Below are 17248 nucleotides of genomic sequence, written 5' to 3'. Positions count from 1 at the left end.
CGTGAAGTGGGAGCCTTGCCTGCAGCTACCACGGATTCCTTCCTTGATAAAAGCTGTGGACTTTACTCAGAAGCTTGTCCTCAATCCTGCTATGGGCCCACAAAATTATTATGAACGATTTTTTTTTTTTTTTGGTTTTTTGGCCAAAGTTAAATTTTGTATAAAGAATAACAATAAAATGAATAATAAGGGTGTCTCGAGTTAATGTATAAGCAGGATCTCGGACGGTGTGAACTAATAATCCCAGCTCTGCTGCACACAGGGACGGTGCCCTATGAACCCGAGCGAGGACTCAGGTCCCTCCCGGGTGAGCCCGAGCATGAACGTGTCACCTGGCCATTGCACAGCCCCCTGGCCGCGGGGTTCAGAGCTGAGGACCACGGGGCTCAATCTCTGCGGGGCCTGCCCTGGTCTTCCTGCCCCTCCTTCCGGTCTGAGAATCCACAGAGCCCCGATTCTTGCCTAATGTCTCACAAGCATCATTTTTTTATTCTTTTTCTATTCAAAAGGGCTGTCTCCCTTTTTGAGGGAGTTACTCTGCACTATTAATACCATAAAACTCAGGGGTCTAAGATGCGTTAGGCGAGTCTCTAGCTTTCGGACAGGGAAACTACTGGAAAGATTTTTTTTTTTCCCGATTTCCAAGAAAATGTGCGCACGTATCAGGCGTGTATACTCCCGACCACATACATGGAAGTAATTGTCTGGGGTCATGTCGAGCTGACGGCCATTCACCTATGGTCACGATTCAGCGCAGTTTCATGTCCACAGGACCAGGTTAAGCCACGGTGACTCAGAAGTCTCACAGTTCACCCCAAAATTCGAGCCTGGATCTGGTGTGGAGCCTGAACTCTCCGTAGGAAGCCTGTCTGGGAGGCAACTGCCCGCCCTGCGTTCCTGCCACCGAGCCTGGGCGGTGACTCAGGAGGCCGCGGGACGCGAGACCGGGTTCTGGGCCGGCCGAGAACGCGCGCAGCCCGCAGCGCCGGCCCTCCCCGCCCTACACACCCACAGCCCGTCGGCGACTCGTGGTCCCCGCCAGGTGCTGCTCTGACAGGTTCTCTCTGCTTCCGGGGTCGGGCCCGGGTCCTCCCGTCCGCTCCTGTCAAACCTCCCGGGACGGCCCCGGGCCGACCGCGCCTGCGGCACCTGGCTGTGGAAACGGGAGTTTGTCCGCACTGCACGGCGGGGCGGGGGTCCCGGTGTGAGTCCCGGTCACCACGGAGCCAGCGACAGCGCCTGCCCTCCTCAGGCGCCCTGAGGCGCTGGCGACACCTCGCGCCCCGCTCGCCCCCCGCCCCTCGCCCCCGGCCGGGGATGGAGAACGCGCCGCCGTCCCTCCGCGCGTCTGACACTTGTAGGTCACACGGGGTCCTCACGCACACACTCGCGCACACGAACACAGCCCTCCGGCGCGCCGCCGGCCTCCGAAAGCCGGGACAGACTTACTCCTGGCCGAGGCGGCCCCGCCAGGCGCCGGGAGAGGCCGGGCCCCGTTCCCGGTCGGGCCGGGGTCGGGTCGGGCTCCGCCGGCCCGTGGGCACCCCGCCCCTCACGGTCCGGCCGGCCCCCGGCGCACGTGCCGGGTGACAGGCCCCCTATAGGTTCCATACCTGCCACCGGAAGTGAGTGAGGAGGGCAGTATAGGCATTTCCTGTGACGCGAGCGCCTGGACTCCATTAGGCAGCAGCTGGGGGAAGAATCAACACACCAGGGAGCGGAGCGGAGCGGACCCGAGCACAGAGGCGGCAGCTGCCTCCGCTGCCGCCCGTCGCCGCCGCCGCCACCGCCGGGGCTCAGCCCAGCGGCGGGCCCCGCGCCCCCGCAGCCGCCCCGCCGCGACCCCCGGGCCGCGCACCCCGAGCTGCCTCCGGGAGGGGGGGGGGAAAGGGCCCGGATCCTCCTTCTCCCCCTCCTCCTCTCCCTCCTCCGCCCCTCCTCCCCCCCCGACCCTGACCCCCGCCCCGGCCCCCCTCACCCCGACCCCCGCCCCGGCCCCCGCCTCCCCTCCCCCGTCTCGCCCCCCCCCGGCTTCCCACCACGGCCTCTCTCGGCGAGGAAACTCTGGCCTCCGCTTCCTCCTCCTCCGACTCGGACACCGGCGGAGCCTCCCCGCCCCCGCGGAAGAAACCCCGAGCCTCGGCGGCGGAGGGAGCAGGAGAGCCCGGGGCTTCGGCAGGCAGAGCAGGCCTCTCCCCTCCGTCCTCGTCGTCCTCGTCCTCGTCGTCCTCGTCGTCCACCTCCTCCTCCTCCTCCGTGGTGGTAGTGGTGGGACTCCCCCCGGCTGCTGCCCCTTCCGCCGCCGCCGCCGTCCCCCACCGAGGTAGCGGCCACAGCCTGGTCAGCGGCGGCATCATGCAGGCCAACGGGGCAGGAGGAGGAGGAGGAGGTGGCGGCGGCGGCGGAGGAGGGGGCGGCGGGGGCCAGGGACAGACCCAGGAACTCGCCTGCCTGTCGGCCCAGAACGGGGAGTCGTCCCCCTCGTCGTCGTCGGCCGCGGGGGACCTGGCCCACGCCAACGGGCTCCTGCCTTCCGCCCCCTCCGCCGCCAGCAACAATAGCAACAGCCTGAATGTCAATAACGGGGTCCCCGGCGGGGCCGCCGCCGCCGCCGCCACCGTCGCAGCTGCCTCCGCCACCACGGCCGCCTCCTCTTCCTTGGCCACCCCAGAACTGGGCAGCAGCCTCAAGAAGAAGAAACGGCTCTCCCAGTCGGACGAGGACGTCATTAGGCTAATAGGACAGCACTTGAATGGCTTAGGGCTCAAGTAAGTATCCTTTACAGGCAGCTGCTGGGGACCGACCGAGGGACGGAGGCTGCGGGGGAGGGGGCCGCGAGGGGATGTCTGCGGGGCACGCAGGGCCCGGGACGCGGGAGGACGCAGCCCAGACTGGCCGACCCGGGAGGAGGAACTGACCGAAAGGGAAATAAGGGGAAATCAATCCGTCTGACAGATGGGGAGACGGGACAGGCGGGTGGGGGTTTGGGGCCGGGGTGGTAGGAACCAAAAGATCCCCCCTCCCTACACACCTTCAGAGCCTAATTGTCTGTCAATAAAGACATGTCGAGTGTGTCTCTGTGTGTGTTGGGGGAGGGGTGGATGAGAGCTGGTGGAAATAATGAACCTTGGAGGATTTGTTTTTCAAGTATATCTCAGAGGCATCTTTGTGGGACACCTCCCCACCCCCAGCCGTGACAGACAGCCCAGGCCAACTACCAATCAGGAAAGACAATCACCTACAAGTGTTTATGGGAACGGAGGGGCTGGGATCCTTCGGCAGGAGGTGGTTGAATAAATCTGATGGGGATAATGAAGTGAGGCACCGTGTTGATGCCATTTGAAGGCCCTTGTGTGTGAACCAGAGGCCCACCCGTAACCCGGCTGAAATCCCGGTGTAATGCCGAGGGGATGGTTGCCTTTGAAACAGGGACATCTGATCTGGTGAATCATTTATTGTCCAACACCATTTAGTAGGTGGCCTTGCGTACCTAAAATAGGGTGGAGGTAGACGGCGACCTTGGCCCCAAATCGCCGTTTTGTGTACACACAAAGAGAAACGGACGGGCTGGAAGGGGGGATTGGTGGGAGCCCCAGAATCAGACTAAGGGGGAAAACGTGCAACAGTCAGTTCCCTAGCCTCACAGCGCAGATTAAAATGAGCTCTTCTGTCAGCCCCTGCTGTCGTTTCAGGATTTACAGATTTGGTCTGGGGACGGGGGAAAAGAGCACTTTTGAAAAGTGGCCTAAGTATTTTGATTCTCAGGCAGATTGAGTGATTGCACTGTTGAGCTGAAAAACAAATAGGGCTGAATAAGAAAGCCTTGAAACATAAACAGATATGTAAGGCTGATAAAGGAAGGTTTTTAGGTATCACAATGTCTGGTGGAAGAAACTACCTTTGATGAGTCTTTTACACTCTCCGAGAGAAATATAGGAAGATTTGACTTTTGTTTACAGGAAGAAAAAAGAATTAGTATGAAAACAGGTTTTGTAAATGCTAACTGTATCACTGAGACAAGAAGCAAGCTGACAGCAGCAGGAGGAAATAACCCGTGACTGTTTGGAACCTACACCATAGTAAATTTGCTATTTTTAGTATAGAGAGAAAGGGAATGATTTTTGATGCTGGATTTATTTTAATTTTAAAGACTGACCTACTAGAATTTCTATGCAAACCTGCCATCTGGATGTAAGGCTCTTCCCTAACACAGGGCATCTCTGTCACCTTGTATAGAGCTGACAATTTTTTTAGCTTTCAAAAATGTAACAGTGTTAGTATGTAGATCCTGGTTTTTCCAGTTATTTAACCATTTGGTTACAAAATGTTTTTAGAAATTTTATACTTCATTTAGACTTCTGAGGCATTAAATGGCAAAAATAGGAAGAACTTTACTTTGATTTTAGTTTCAGGAAGGTTTTTACTTGATTAGACAGAAATGGAAGTAGCAGTTTAAAAATCAAGTTGGTTTAGCCAAGCAAATTAAAGCTATTTATTTCTTTTTTCTTCGTTAGATTAGCTTAAAAACTTTGGCAACTGTTTTCATAGACGTTAGTTTATTTGGAAGAGTAAACCCTGAAGTTGGTCAGGTCTTTTTTACACTGTATCTCTCCTGCAGCCAGACTGTTGATCTCCTCATGCAAGAGTCAGGATGTCGTTTAGAACATCCTTCTGCTACCAAATTCCGAAATCATGTCATGGAAGGAGACTGGGATAAGGTAAAGTAGGGCCTATAGAGCTGTGTGACTGCTGCTAAAATTATATATTTGACGTGCATGTTGTGACATTTCTGTTTTTCTCTTATACCAATTTTTGCAGGCAGAAAATGACCTGAATGAACTAAAGCCTTTAGTGCATTCTCCTCATGCTATTGTGGTAAGAGGCGCACTTGAAATCTCTCAAACGTTGTTGGGAATAATTGTGGTAAATACACTTTTGTTCTTAGTTTCACATTTATGCTTATTTTAGTAGGTTATTGATAACTTTAGGCTTCTGCTTCTTATAAAAGATAAGGCCTAAAAAGAGTGGAACTTCATGTAATTAAGTTTGTAAACTAGGATGAGTGTTGATGATGTTTTAAAGTTTGAGTTTTGTATTTTTAAAATCATGTAGTAAGTGTGATTTGAACCACATTTATAAATTAAGCTTCTATAAATTTGAAAGGTCATGCTTTTTAGTGCTATTAGTAGGAGTTTTGTACTTCTAAAATCATGGTTAAATTATACTTTATATTATTTAAACTACTGAATGTGCTGGTAAAGAATGTGTTTGGGTGTGTGTATATATAGCCTTAAGTAGCTGATACTTTAATTTATTTAAATCTTTGGAAATTATAGTTCATTCAAACCAATTCCATTGGTGTGCTCACCATTTTCCATTCTTGCATTCCAGTTGTGTGAATTGACAGTGTCAAAGTTTGTGTAATATTTATGACTCTTGTGGGGGGTTTGTATGTAAATTTGACCATTGGGCTCTGCTTACTGGCCTTATTTCCCCAACAAGATCAGTTTAGTAGTTTGCCTGTTAGCCTCTTCCATAAATCTTAATGAGTCTTTTATACTGATAGGCTTTAATTCTTCAGTAGATGTTGGTGAGAGAGGAGGGGATAAGATCTTTTCATAAGTGCTTGTGATTGGAAACCGTGAAGAATCAGCTGCTCGCCTCTGCCTACTGGCTTTTTAACTTCTAGCTGATTGATTTGTTGTCAGAAGCAGTTTCCTGTATGATGGGGGAGGGAAAGAGGGTGAAGTGAAGTAGGGAAACCAGCTGTTTGTTAAATATTAGTAATGAGTGTTACTTTTGATTTTTTAAAATTGGGTCAGACGTTAATCTTTCTGCCTTTGTCTATTAACCTGATAGAGTCTCCTGTTTTTGTTCTTGGGGTTTTAAACAATCCTAATTACACAAGAGTTTTCGAATTCTTAATGTAATTTTATACATTAATATCCTAGAGAATGACCTTCAGGTGAACTAAGGTGCAAACAAATAATGAACAGATAAGGGTTAATTTAAATCGATGATCTTCGTATTATCTTTTTCCTTTAGTAAATATTTAAAATACTAAAATTTCTAACTTACTATTACTGAATCAGATGATAATTGATTAACTCATGGAATAATCAATTCCATGGTAAATTTTAAAAATGAAAACACAGAAGTTAAAATAAATAAGCATCTACATTCAAACGGATTATAAATTTCCCAGTGGCTAAATTTTCCCCAATTAGTGTGTTTGGAGTGTTAAAAAGAAAAATATCTAAGTATATTTTAATTGGTCAGTTTTTCATTAATTGTTAGCTCTGACAGAATGAAAGGTGACCCTTAAAATAAAGGCAATTAAATGGCCAAAATAAGAATTGCACAAGTTAGCACCAGTTGTGTGGTGACAGTCAAGGACTTGCCCAGGGACTATTTTAAATAAGGGTGTGATTTCTTGGAGGACTGTTTTCCTTTTTTTAAGCTTCACCCAAATTATATCTATAATTTAGTGGTAAAAATTTGCATAGGCTCACTTCCTATTTTTTTATGGTTTTATAGTAAATTGAGACTTCTGTATTGGATTAGAGTATGATTATATCTCATTAGAAACCTTCATTAGAAGCAACATGTAAACTGAAGAAAGGTAGTTGTAGATAATAAGGAGGAATCCTTTCTTTTTACAGCCTGTTCAGTCTATAGAACATTCTAGGATCTAATAAGAGATGAAGATTAAATCTCTGGCTGAGCCTCCCACCATCAAACTGTTTAGGTATTTATACAAAGAAAGGGGTTCCAGTTTTATCTCACTTTAAGCATTGACGAATCAATTGCTTTTAAAGATTCAGTTCAGCATTTTTTTCACCTTTCTAATTATGTTTAGATATACTTCTCTCCCCGCCTCCATCTCCAGAAGATAATCTAATGTAAGCATGAATTTGTAGTAACACCTTAGAAAACAACTATTTAGTTTTGTTTTTATTTTTACATAATTATTTTGACTATATACTCAGACACACTTGATGACTTAGTCTAGACTAAAATTGTATTTTATTTTTAAACCTAAATGTCTTTATTGACCTAATCCACTCTCCATTCTTCCCTGTGCACCTCCTCCCAACCCCCCACCCCCATATTTTTAAATGGCCTCCAGTTAACTGATACTGGAAATGGCAGGATTTGCTCTGAATTTTCTGAAAGCTGTGCTCATGAATCAATATTTTTTTAGTGTGGGTTCAAATATGCTTAGCCATGTCTGAGAAATTGGGATGGGTATTTGAGGTCAATAACATAAAACTTTTGTATGTCTAAAAATGTTGGATCCTTTATTTTTCAATATGAAGAAATATACTAGTTCTTTATTTTTCAATATAAAGAAATATACTAGTTCTTTATTTTTCAACATAATAGAAATATACTTAACAAAAGTGTTCAAATATTAGTGTAAAAAAAGAACTAGTATATTTTAAAGTATAGGGAGGTGTTTTGAGAGCCATAGTTTAAATATAATTCATTTCCCCTTTCCTCTGACTCACTTAGTTGATATAACTTGCTTATAACCTTATTCCAGAGTTAGTCAGAACTACTGCTAAGTTGGCTAAGAGGCTGTCCTTGATAAACAGACTTCCTGTGTATCGTAACTTCTGAGTTTTTCTTTCACGTTGAGTTCAATGTAATTATGTGGGAGGAAAGGATGAAACGGTGCAAATACTGGGTAGGATCGGAGAGCAACAGCCAGATTGACCATGCGAAACTGTCTTTCAAGCTCTCCTAATCACTTTTCAATTTCAAGTTTCTGTGAGATAGGAAAAGAAAGAAACACTGCTGGGCCCAAAGATGCTGCAAAATTACCAGAAACCAGAAACAATCTAAAAAATTAAGAGTTAGGGAAAGATAGAAAGGAGAGTTTATTTTCTTTTTTTTTCTTCATTTAAGAAGCTCATGATCTTATAAGAAGCCATTAGTAAAGCTTTGAGCCCGCCTCAGCAAACTTCAATTTTGCTTATTTTTAAAAACTTTTTTAGTAAGTAATTAACATCATTTTTTAAAGATGTTTATTTTCTTGAAACTGTATTTGCACTTTTGTGCCTTAAATTTTGGGAAGTAAACTACAGTTTTACTCTCCATTCTAACCATGTGTATCAAATACTTGAATTTAACTGATTTTAAGGAGAAGAAACATTTTCTCTCTCAACCAAAATCTCTTTCTGTGCTTGGCCAGCAACATGTGTGGTGCCATGTAGACCACAAAGATTTGATATCTGATGATACTCTTTGTCTTAATCTGGATAAAATGACTCATAGAAAAATGTTCTTGCAGTGCTTTTATAGCATTCCCTGTATACAGAAAAACGTGTTTATATTGGCTTCTCTCAAAGTTTTACCCTGCCTTCCTCTTCTCCCCTGCCCTGCCTCTGCCCCACAGAAAGAGAATAGCATGTTCTAGCAGGATCTTGGTGGGAAAATAAGGGGGAAGTGGCACTTGGGACACTGTCCCTACACACATTGGAATGGGGGAGGGGTGTGCATAGGACTTAATGACTGATACCCAATAAATAAATAAATGATAAATAATGAGCCCTAAATAAAAAAATTCCCCCAAATTCCTAACTGCTAAGAAAATTTAGTGAAGAAATTGAATACACATGCTGGCCAGCTCCATGTGGCATTAAAATGAAAAAAAAAATGCTGCAACTAAATATGATTTTCAAGTTGGAATCAAAAACACTGTGGGATATGAAACTTCTATCAGTATGTTGATAAATGGAGATGTGTGACCTCTTCATTTCTAAAGGGTTGAAGTTTTTTTAAGATAAAATGGAATATCCAGAATTAACTTCAAATAGAAAATCCTTTGAATTTTTTTGGGGTTGTTTTATTTATTCTGTTTTTTGTCATCTGATGGACTTTAAAGTATTTTTTAATTTTATACATTGAAGTAAATTTAAGGTTGCACGCACAGCAACACTTCTTAGGACATCTTGGAAGCTAATTTATTTCTGAAACACTCATTTAGTCTATCTAACTTTATGTGTAAAATTTGGTAAGTGTAATTTTTCTAGAGTTATAGGAACTTATCTTAGAGTTTGAAATTTTTTCTATTCTTTTGCTATAGATTTAAGATTACACTATTACCAAACATAAGCAATGTATCATATAAAAGATGAATTTAAATTATGCCTAATTTACATGAGAGCGTTTTTTATTTATTACCTCTAGAAACCATTTTGATAAGTTGGTAGGTGACGCCTTTCTTCTAAATGCTCCCTCATAGAAAAAATCTGACAGAGCAATTATATGATACTCTTAATTCCGTAAATAAGTGATAATTTCTTTAAACCATTTTTTGAGAGCAGTACATATTAATTTGTTGAAGCAGTGAATTTTTTTAATTAAGTGGATTGGAGATTTTCACTGCTATGTTTCTTGGAGCCTCTAAGCACCACTAGTACTTCGTGCCTCCCAACCGTCCTCCCGCCTCCGGCGGCTCGCAGACGATGCACCGCAAGCAGGTGGCCGTGGGGAAGGCCCTCCACCCGCAGGACCCTGGGTTAGACTGAGGGTTTAGAAGGGATTCCAACCCTGACAGTCACAGACATCTCTTTTCTGGAGCAAAAAGCTGCTAAGATTGTGGCAATCACTTTCAAGTAAAAAATAAAATAATACAGTAAAAGAAATAAACTATTAAAACGAAACACCTTCCAGAAAAAAAATCTAAATTTTAAGGTACTTCGTAAGTTGGAAATGGCTTATCCTTTGGAGGGGAAAGAGCTGATAATTGTGCTTCAGGGTTTTAAACACACCAGTGATCAGCGTGTTACAAATTCACAAATGCAAATATTGATACTTTAAATACCTTTAAAAAGTTGATCCTTTATTGCCTCCTATAGGAGTTCATCAAGCTTATGCTTGTCCAGTTGAATCATAGGAAACTCAGTACTTTGCACACCAACCTTTCAGTCCATTTGCTGGGCAGCTCTTCTTATTTTTGATAAGCCAGAATTTGCCACTTTGCAGTTTACACCCCATGGCTCTAGTTCTGCTTTTTGGTCTACTTAGTCATTCCTTCACGTTGTGGGATTTAAATAATCTTCCCATTCACTGAATTTTCTGCAGTCTTTTCAAAACCTGTTGCATAAAATTCCCCCATTGCCCTATTATTATAAAAGTCACACTTTTTTACCCTGGCTGGTGTGGCTCAGTGGATTGAGCACAGGCCTGCCAACTGAAGAAGCGTTGCCAGTTCAATTCCCAGTCAGGGCACATGCCTGGGTTGTGGGGCAGGTCCCCAGTTGGGGGTGTGCAAGAGGCACCTGATAGATGTATATTTTCACAAATTGATGTTTCTCTCTCTTCTCTCTTTCTCCCTCCCTTCCCCTCCCTGTAAAAGTAAATAAATAAAATCTTTTTTTAAAAAAAGACTTTATAAAAAAAGCAAATATAGAATACTTTGAATAGTTCTAAATTTTTATAGAAGAAACAAAATGTTTTGAGGGCAGAATTCATTCTTTCCTGTTTTGATGTCATTAATGATTGTATCTGACTTGAGGTTATTTGTTCGAAATCATTTTATTATTAAGACATGGAATTGAGCACAGTCACATTTAATAGTGACTCTATTAAAATATTTTGAGTCATATTAAAGCTTTATAAAAGTTATTGTCAAAGGGCGTAGTAGAATGGTTTCTACTGTTCTGTTTAGGCACAAACATTTTCTGAACCTTCCATCAACTTTTTTCCCCTGACTGCTGCTTTCTGTCATGTCAGAGGATGAAGTTTTTGCTGCTGCAGCAGAAGTACCTGGAATACCTGGAGGACGGCAAGGTCCTGGAGGCCCTTCAGGTTCTGCGCTGTGAATTGACGCCACTGAAATACAATACAGAGCGCATTCATGTTCTCAGTGGGTAAGGAAGCTTGGTTCTTAGACTCCAGGTCAAGGGAGGGGCTCGCTCTTTTATCAGGGTCACCGTCCAGAGTTCTGTCTCTCTAACATTTTTCCAAGATCTGAATAGTGGTAAAAGCTTAGATAATATTTATCTGGGTAGGTTCACTTGTATGTGTACTATTTTTTGTCATCCTGGGAAGCTTTCCTTGTTAGAATAGAGAGAGATTTAAGTGGGTAAAAGGAAGAAGAAATAGCTATTGCCAGTGAATGGCCATTTCCAAATCTTCTATAGAAATACCTGTGGCAGAATCTTCCATAAAACTAATAAGCAATGAAGTCTCTAGTATTGATGCATATATTCTTTTAATGTATACTTACCAGGTACCAGGTTCTTGCTAAGCATTTCATATGCACAATCTCACTTTATTTTTATGTCAGTACTTTAAAAGTTAAGAGTGCCCAAAGGTTTGGTCTGGACCTCCTTTCTATTCTATCTACATACTCTTCCCAGTAACCTGATTCTGCACCAGGTCTCCCCATACCATCTCTATGTCAGTGGCTCTAAAATTGACCCTCTCACCTAAATTCCCAATGTATGTATCTAATAGCCTGCTTGACAGTCCTTGTTTGACCGAAATGCTCAAAACAAAATTCTTGATTCCAATTGTCCCTTTACCCACTGGTTTAGAGAAAAAAACTTGAGACTCATCTTTGCATTTTTAAAAATCAACTTTGACATGTATTGGCCTAAATCCAAAACGTCCCAGATTTGTCCGTCTTCACAATTTCTACCCTAGTTAAGCCATAAACATCTCCCTCCCTTAACAATACATGTTTCACAGAGCAGCCACAGAAATGCAGAAGCAAAACCATGTATTAACTCATTTCTCTCCGTTCCTTAAAACTTTCCACTGGCTTTCCAGCTCACTTAACATGAAAAATCTCTGCTCAAGCCTACAAGGTCCCTGCTCCTTTCCCTGCCATCCTTACCTTGTTCACTACTGTAGCGACACTAATGCTCAGGCACTTATATTGCCTGTTGCCTTTATCTTAGATGTTCTTCCCCTAATCTCTGCACAGCTGGCTCAGGTCCTCGCCCAAATGCCCTCTTCTGAGACCACCCACCAGGCATTTTCTTGTCACATCACTCTTGTTTTTTTCCTTTAAAGCATTTTTTACTACATGATATGGCCCCAGTATCTAAAGTAATATCTGACACATGATGAGTCTTTAAATAAAAAAGGATAGGCCCAGGGAGGGATAGAGTTCATTTTAGGGTCTTTGCTGATAAGGAAACTGAGCCTCAGAGAAGTGAAGTAACCAGCCCAAGATGTAGCTAATAAATCAGCCAAGATATAAAGCCTGGTTTGACTGATTCTAAGATCGTTGGTCTTTACCTAATAGTACATCATGAGATAGTAAATTCTGCTGGATATTTTCATATTGAGGCTGACAGATTACTTTATTCCAATTACCTTTTTCATAGGTTTCTGATGTCTATATCACCTGAATGACATTCACATGGTGGATTTTTTTTTCTGGTCTAGCAGTAGTACATACAATTTAATCATACAGTTTTTATTCTGACATGAACTTCATCAAGCTTATCCCTGAGTATTCCACATAGGAAAAAGGTCCAGAGATGACAAGATGTGGAATTGGCATCAGAACCCAGTCTAGTGATTTCAATTATAACATGTGACACATTCCAATAAGCACATTCATTTGAAACCTTAAGGTGCAATATTTTCAGAAGGGCACAGAAGCAGTTGTAGGTCACTTTTGTAAAATTTCAAAAGTAAACTATTGTTTCATAAAATTATTGGTAATCAGTTTTACTTCCAAAAAGTTATTTTTGAAACCAAATTTTTATAATATCCAGCTTATAATAGAGTAGCTTAAATCTAACTACTCATGCCTTTTTTTCTTTTTTTTTTTTTTTAAGTTCTCATCAGCTAAGACACTATGTGCTAAATAGCAAGAGAGCAAGTAGTTCGGCTATTGGGTAAAAGGCTATTAAATTATTTAGATGCTAAATGCAGTGTGCTTTATGCATTGGAGAAAAGGAGGAGGTGACACTCAGAGTAACTGAGAGGGTTCTGGTACTTACCCTATATTAAGCTCTACGTGCATACCAGTTAATGGACCAAGTACTTCATGTACTGCGTCTTATTTAATCCTTACTACCCTGTTTCATACCCTTTTACAAGTAAGAAGAACAGATTTGTCTGAGAACAGAGTACCAGGCAAATAGCAGGAGAGTTACTTGCCAGGTCTAATCTCCGTGTTTGAATAATGCCTTCACTTCTTTTACTTTTAAAGCCTGTTCTTCTGAGAAGAGCCAGAAGCAGGTCAGGGTCAGACTTCCAGCAGGGGGCCCTCATGTATTCTCCAGAATCCATGAACTTTAGCGTTTATGCCTCCTTCGGCACACATAGTGAGTAAGAAAACAGTGCCCAAATTTTCTGCTTTGGGATCTCAGTACCTCTCACAGGATGACACAAGGATGGTTGTCCAATTATACCATTACTTGAGTGACGTTTATGATAAACTCTTAAAGGTATGTTGTTTTGTTTAATTAACTTAGTATATCTTTTAAGGTTTTCTTGAATTTTGTTGTCTTACTATTGAGAAGTGGTTAAGTTAGCATAGTGGTTAAGAGCAGGTTCTGCAGCTAGAACACTTGTGTTCATGTGCTTGCGTGGCCTCTTAACCCTAAGCCAGTGACTTAAACTTTCTGTGCCTTTGTCTCCTCATACATGAAGCAAAACTAATAGTGCATACTCATACAGGATTGTTAGGAGCATTAATCGAAGTAATAATAGATGCTGAGTGCTTAGAACAGAGCCTGGCACACATTAAGAGCTATTTATAGATAACAAAAACAATATATAAATAGATAATATAGACTAAAATAATATATTTAGCTATTTCTGTTATATTCCATTTTTGTAATTATATCCAGGTACTAGGTTGTGTTAATGAATGGAGTCCCCTCTAGAAGTTTCTTCCTGATAAACGTTTTTTAGTAAGAACTAGGATAGCCCAAGTATAATCAGTATTTTTGAGTTATGTTTAATCTAGAGAAAAAAGCTTGATACTTGGTTCTTTCTCTGTCGTATTTTTAGGTATCTGATGTGTAGCCATGCAGAAGACCTACGTGCAAAAGCAGAGTGGGAAGGCAAAGGAACAGCTTCCCGATCCAAACTGTTGGACAAACTTCAGAGTAAGTCTTGTTTTTGGTGTTTCTCTGTTTGCTCTTATATTAGAAATAGATATTATGAATCATTGAGGAAGACTTGTGTCTAGACCTACTTGTAGGGAGTGGTTAGTTAGGGAGAGGTGGCAGGGAGTCCAGTAAGAGTCCCTTTAACCAGAGGTTTTCACACTCCGCCCTGGAGTCTGAGGAGCTCACCTTGGGAGCCAGGGAGGGGGCTCGTCCCTGGGCAGCTCCCCTTTCAACTGGTGTCTGCAGTGAGGCTTCCGTGAGATATTGTTTGGGGGAAAAGCATTGTGGTTAGAGAACAAGTATGTAAATCTCAGCTTTAAACCATGAGTGTTTGAAATATCTTGTTATTTTCATGTTGAGCTAGGAACAGAGACCCTGAGAATCGGAAAACTGTGTGCTTGGAGAGGTGTAAGGCATTAAAGGATTGGAATAGATTGGTATCAGTATCAAAACACCAGTGATTCCCTGAATTTTCATTAGGCATTAGAAGCAATTGGGGGGGGCCTAGAGTTTGATTTGTTCTTTGTTAACTTGAGATTGTTTTTTATACTTTCAGTGATGTGTAGTCTCCCTCTTTTACATAGTCATCTTTAAAATGTTTTTTATTGTTTGTTGATTTGTTTTTTGGTTTGTTTCTTAAAAAATCCACATACGAATGAAAGCCCTCCTGTTCATGTGTCTTCCATTCTAGTGGCAACACATCTGTAGCTGCAGAGAAGTAAATATTCGTAGAGCTCACGTGTTACTTTGCCCAGAACTGCTCTACGTAAGGTGCATTAGTATTAGGGGTGGACAAGTGCAGCAGAAGATAAGCAAATGTCTTGGGTAAAAGTTTATCCTATTTTGTTTTTTTAATTTAATTTTTATTTCTCTTTTCAAACCTGTCTTCTATTAAAGCCTATTTACCACCATCGGTGATGCTTCCCCCACGGCGTTTACAGACTCTCCTGCGGCAGGCGGTGGAACTGCAGAGGGATCGGTGCCTATACCACAACACCAAACTTGATAGCAACCTAGATTCTGTGTCTCTGCTTATAGATCATGTTTGTAGTAGGTAAGAGGAAAACTTAAGTTCTCAAGTAAGGCTAGCGTTTTACAGGCTCAGCTTGAACTTTATTAAAATGTTTTGGGTTGTTGTTGTTTTTTTAGTTTTATCCTGGAGCTATAAAACAGTTCATGTCATGTTTAGCGTTTGATCATAAGTAAAGCTAGAACTACTGAAGTTGAAAATTAAGAGAAATATGTGTATGTTCATATGTAGTGTGACCACCCTTGAGAACTAGAGCTGGAAAACCAATTTTTCTTTTTTTTCTCTATGGGTGTCATTGCTCACTTTCTGGCCCTTCTATTAGGACACATAAGGGACCTTAGGTGGGAACGCCAGGGGTCTAAGTGTGTGCTGCACTTGGATAGCAGAGGTGACTTGGTGACTCTCCTCTGGACGCTATGGCTATTTTAACTATGGCCCAAATTATTTTCTACCCGTAAAGTTCATGAAAATACTTTTTCCTAATGGAAGTTCTGTGTTTTAGCAGAAGATGGCCTCTAAGCTAAAATGGTTAGAATAACAGGTATTAACTTTCTGGTTTGGGTTTTGTCTTTATACCTACCAGTGTGCATAGTTTCACTTGTAAGAATTCAGGCTTCACTTTTGATGTTAGGAGTATTTTGAGTAAAAACGCCCCTACTATTTTAATAATCTCCAAAATGGTAGGGCAGCTTTAATTTTTAAGACATTGAAAAGACCGACTCTGAAATCTTCCAAACTCCAATAAATTGATTTGGGTCCGGGGGACCAAATAGGAACAGCTACAGGACGTTGGGTCAGTCTGTTGCCAGACATCATCCAAGAGCTACGGAAAGGAGCATGACTAGGAAGGACAAAGGTACCTAAGTGTGAGGGCTTTGGAAAAATGAGGAACTTCCGAGTGACCATCAGAATTACACTGTGAGTTAAAATTATTCTTTAGGTGTGCTTAAACTACTTCACAGGTAGTTGGGTTCTAACCTCACTCTCCCTAGATGCAATAAAAAATAATTATTTGAGCTGTTGGCCTTAAATTTCAAGTGTTATTTATCTTAAAGTACTGGGTAATTACTTGGTGCCTGTCTGAAATATTCTAAAAGAAAGTGATTAGAGATACTTTTTCTTTATCCCCTTTTACTCTTGAACATTGTTCTTTGACTTCCTAAGTCTTTTCATTTAAATTGAATAGAGGTAGGAGAAGATAATAAATTAAAAGACTATATGGTTTCATATTTCATAGCTGCTTTAGGGAATTTGAGACCAGTGTGACAATTAAGGCAGTTGCAAACCCAAATCTTTCTTTGGTTCTTCAATTTATTGTTGGTAGAATACACTCAAAGGTATTTACGGCAGCCTTGGTGGTTCAAAGGTGTCAGTAGGTTAAGAGCTTGCCTTCCTGTTGGGAAATTGAAATCTACGAGAATGTGACCTACATTTTCCTAAGCTGTAACTTCTATACTGATAACATTTGAGAGTAAAGAATAGAAAATACTTGGTTTAACTTTTTCAATCCTCAGATCAGGGACCAGTCTCCTTATAACCTGTGTATAAAAACACTCTGAAGATCTGTGTAGGAACGAAACGGTTCTTGCTCTTCAGATAAGCATTGATTGAAAGGTCTTCTATGTAATATTTTTAAAACAAAACAGAACTTGGACTCTGCTCCTCATAGTTGCCACCCTCTCGCCCACTGTGCTCTAGAGCCGACTCCTTAAAATAGTTGCCTACTGGACTCCACTCTGCATTCAGTGTCCGCGTCCTCCTGCCTCCTTCGGGTTCCGGGAGTATCGGGGCTTGTGCAGCCAGCAGGACACCAGAGCTGTTGCTGGCGTGGGTGAGGGGCAGCGTCCCTCCGAAATCCAGTGGCTGCTTTCCACTCTCTTTCCTGACCTTCCTATGCCATTTGACTACTTGACCCTAAAACTTTTCCGTGGACTTCTAACACATTCCAGACTCTTGGCTTTACTGCTGGCTACTTTTTAGGCTCCTCCTCTTTACCCATCCCTTTCATAAGCATGTGTTCCAAGATTACATTTCTTTTCTCATCCTGCTCCCCTCCTTTAGGTTATACTTCCACGGTTCTAACAACTCCAGAGTCTGGGCTAGGACTACAGAATTCATCTCCTAAGCC

The 17248-nt window shown here is 42.5% G+C and overlaps 1 protein-coding gene and 1 long non-coding RNA gene across 5 annotated transcripts in view; one reads left to right on the top strand and one right to left on the bottom strand.

Moving 5' to 3' along the window:
• LOC129073001 (uncharacterized) overlaps positions 1-1750 on the bottom strand; it is a 71601-nt gene extending 69851 nt beyond the window's left edge. For 2 of the 3 annotated variants that reach the window (XR_008529403.1, XR_008529401.1), the window contains exon 1: positions 1450-1591. This is a non-coding gene — a long non-coding RNA (uncharacterized LOC129073001). Of the gene's footprint in view, positions 1-1449; positions 1592-1613 lie in introns of those variants that run through there. The other variant, XR_008529402.1, reaches the window with a different exon arrangement.
• Positions 1751-2034: 284 nt separating this feature from the next.
• WDR26 (WD repeat domain 26) overlaps positions 2035-17248 on the top strand; it is a 35005-nt gene continuing 19791 nt past the window's right edge. Inside the window, exons 1-6 of one of the 2 annotated variants that reach the window (XM_054576644.1) lie at positions 2035-2768; positions 4619-4718; positions 4819-4923; positions 10744-10880; positions 13990-14087; positions 14988-15144. In XM_054576644.1, coding sequence (XP_054432619.1) covers positions 2356-2768; positions 4619-4718; positions 4819-4923; positions 10744-10880; positions 13990-14087; positions 14988-15144 — 1010 coding nt within the window. In that variant the 5' untranslated portion in view covers positions 2035-2355. The remainder of the gene's footprint in view (positions 2769-4618; positions 4719-4818; positions 4924-10743; positions 10881-13989; positions 14088-14987; positions 15145-17248) is intronic. The other variant, XM_054576643.1, reaches the window with a different exon arrangement.

Source organism: Pteronotus mesoamericanus, unplaced genomic scaffold, assembly GCF_021234165.1.
Source record: "Pteronotus mesoamericanus isolate MK-2021 breed Mesoamerican mustached bat unplaced genomic scaffold, CSHL_Meso_final contig_347, whole genome shotgun sequence".
In the NCBI taxonomy this organism is placed as follows: domain Eukaryota; kingdom Metazoa; phylum Chordata; class Mammalia; order Chiroptera; family Mormoopidae; genus Pteronotus; species Pteronotus mesoamericanus.
This window is presented reverse-complemented; position numbering and strand designations above follow the sequence as displayed.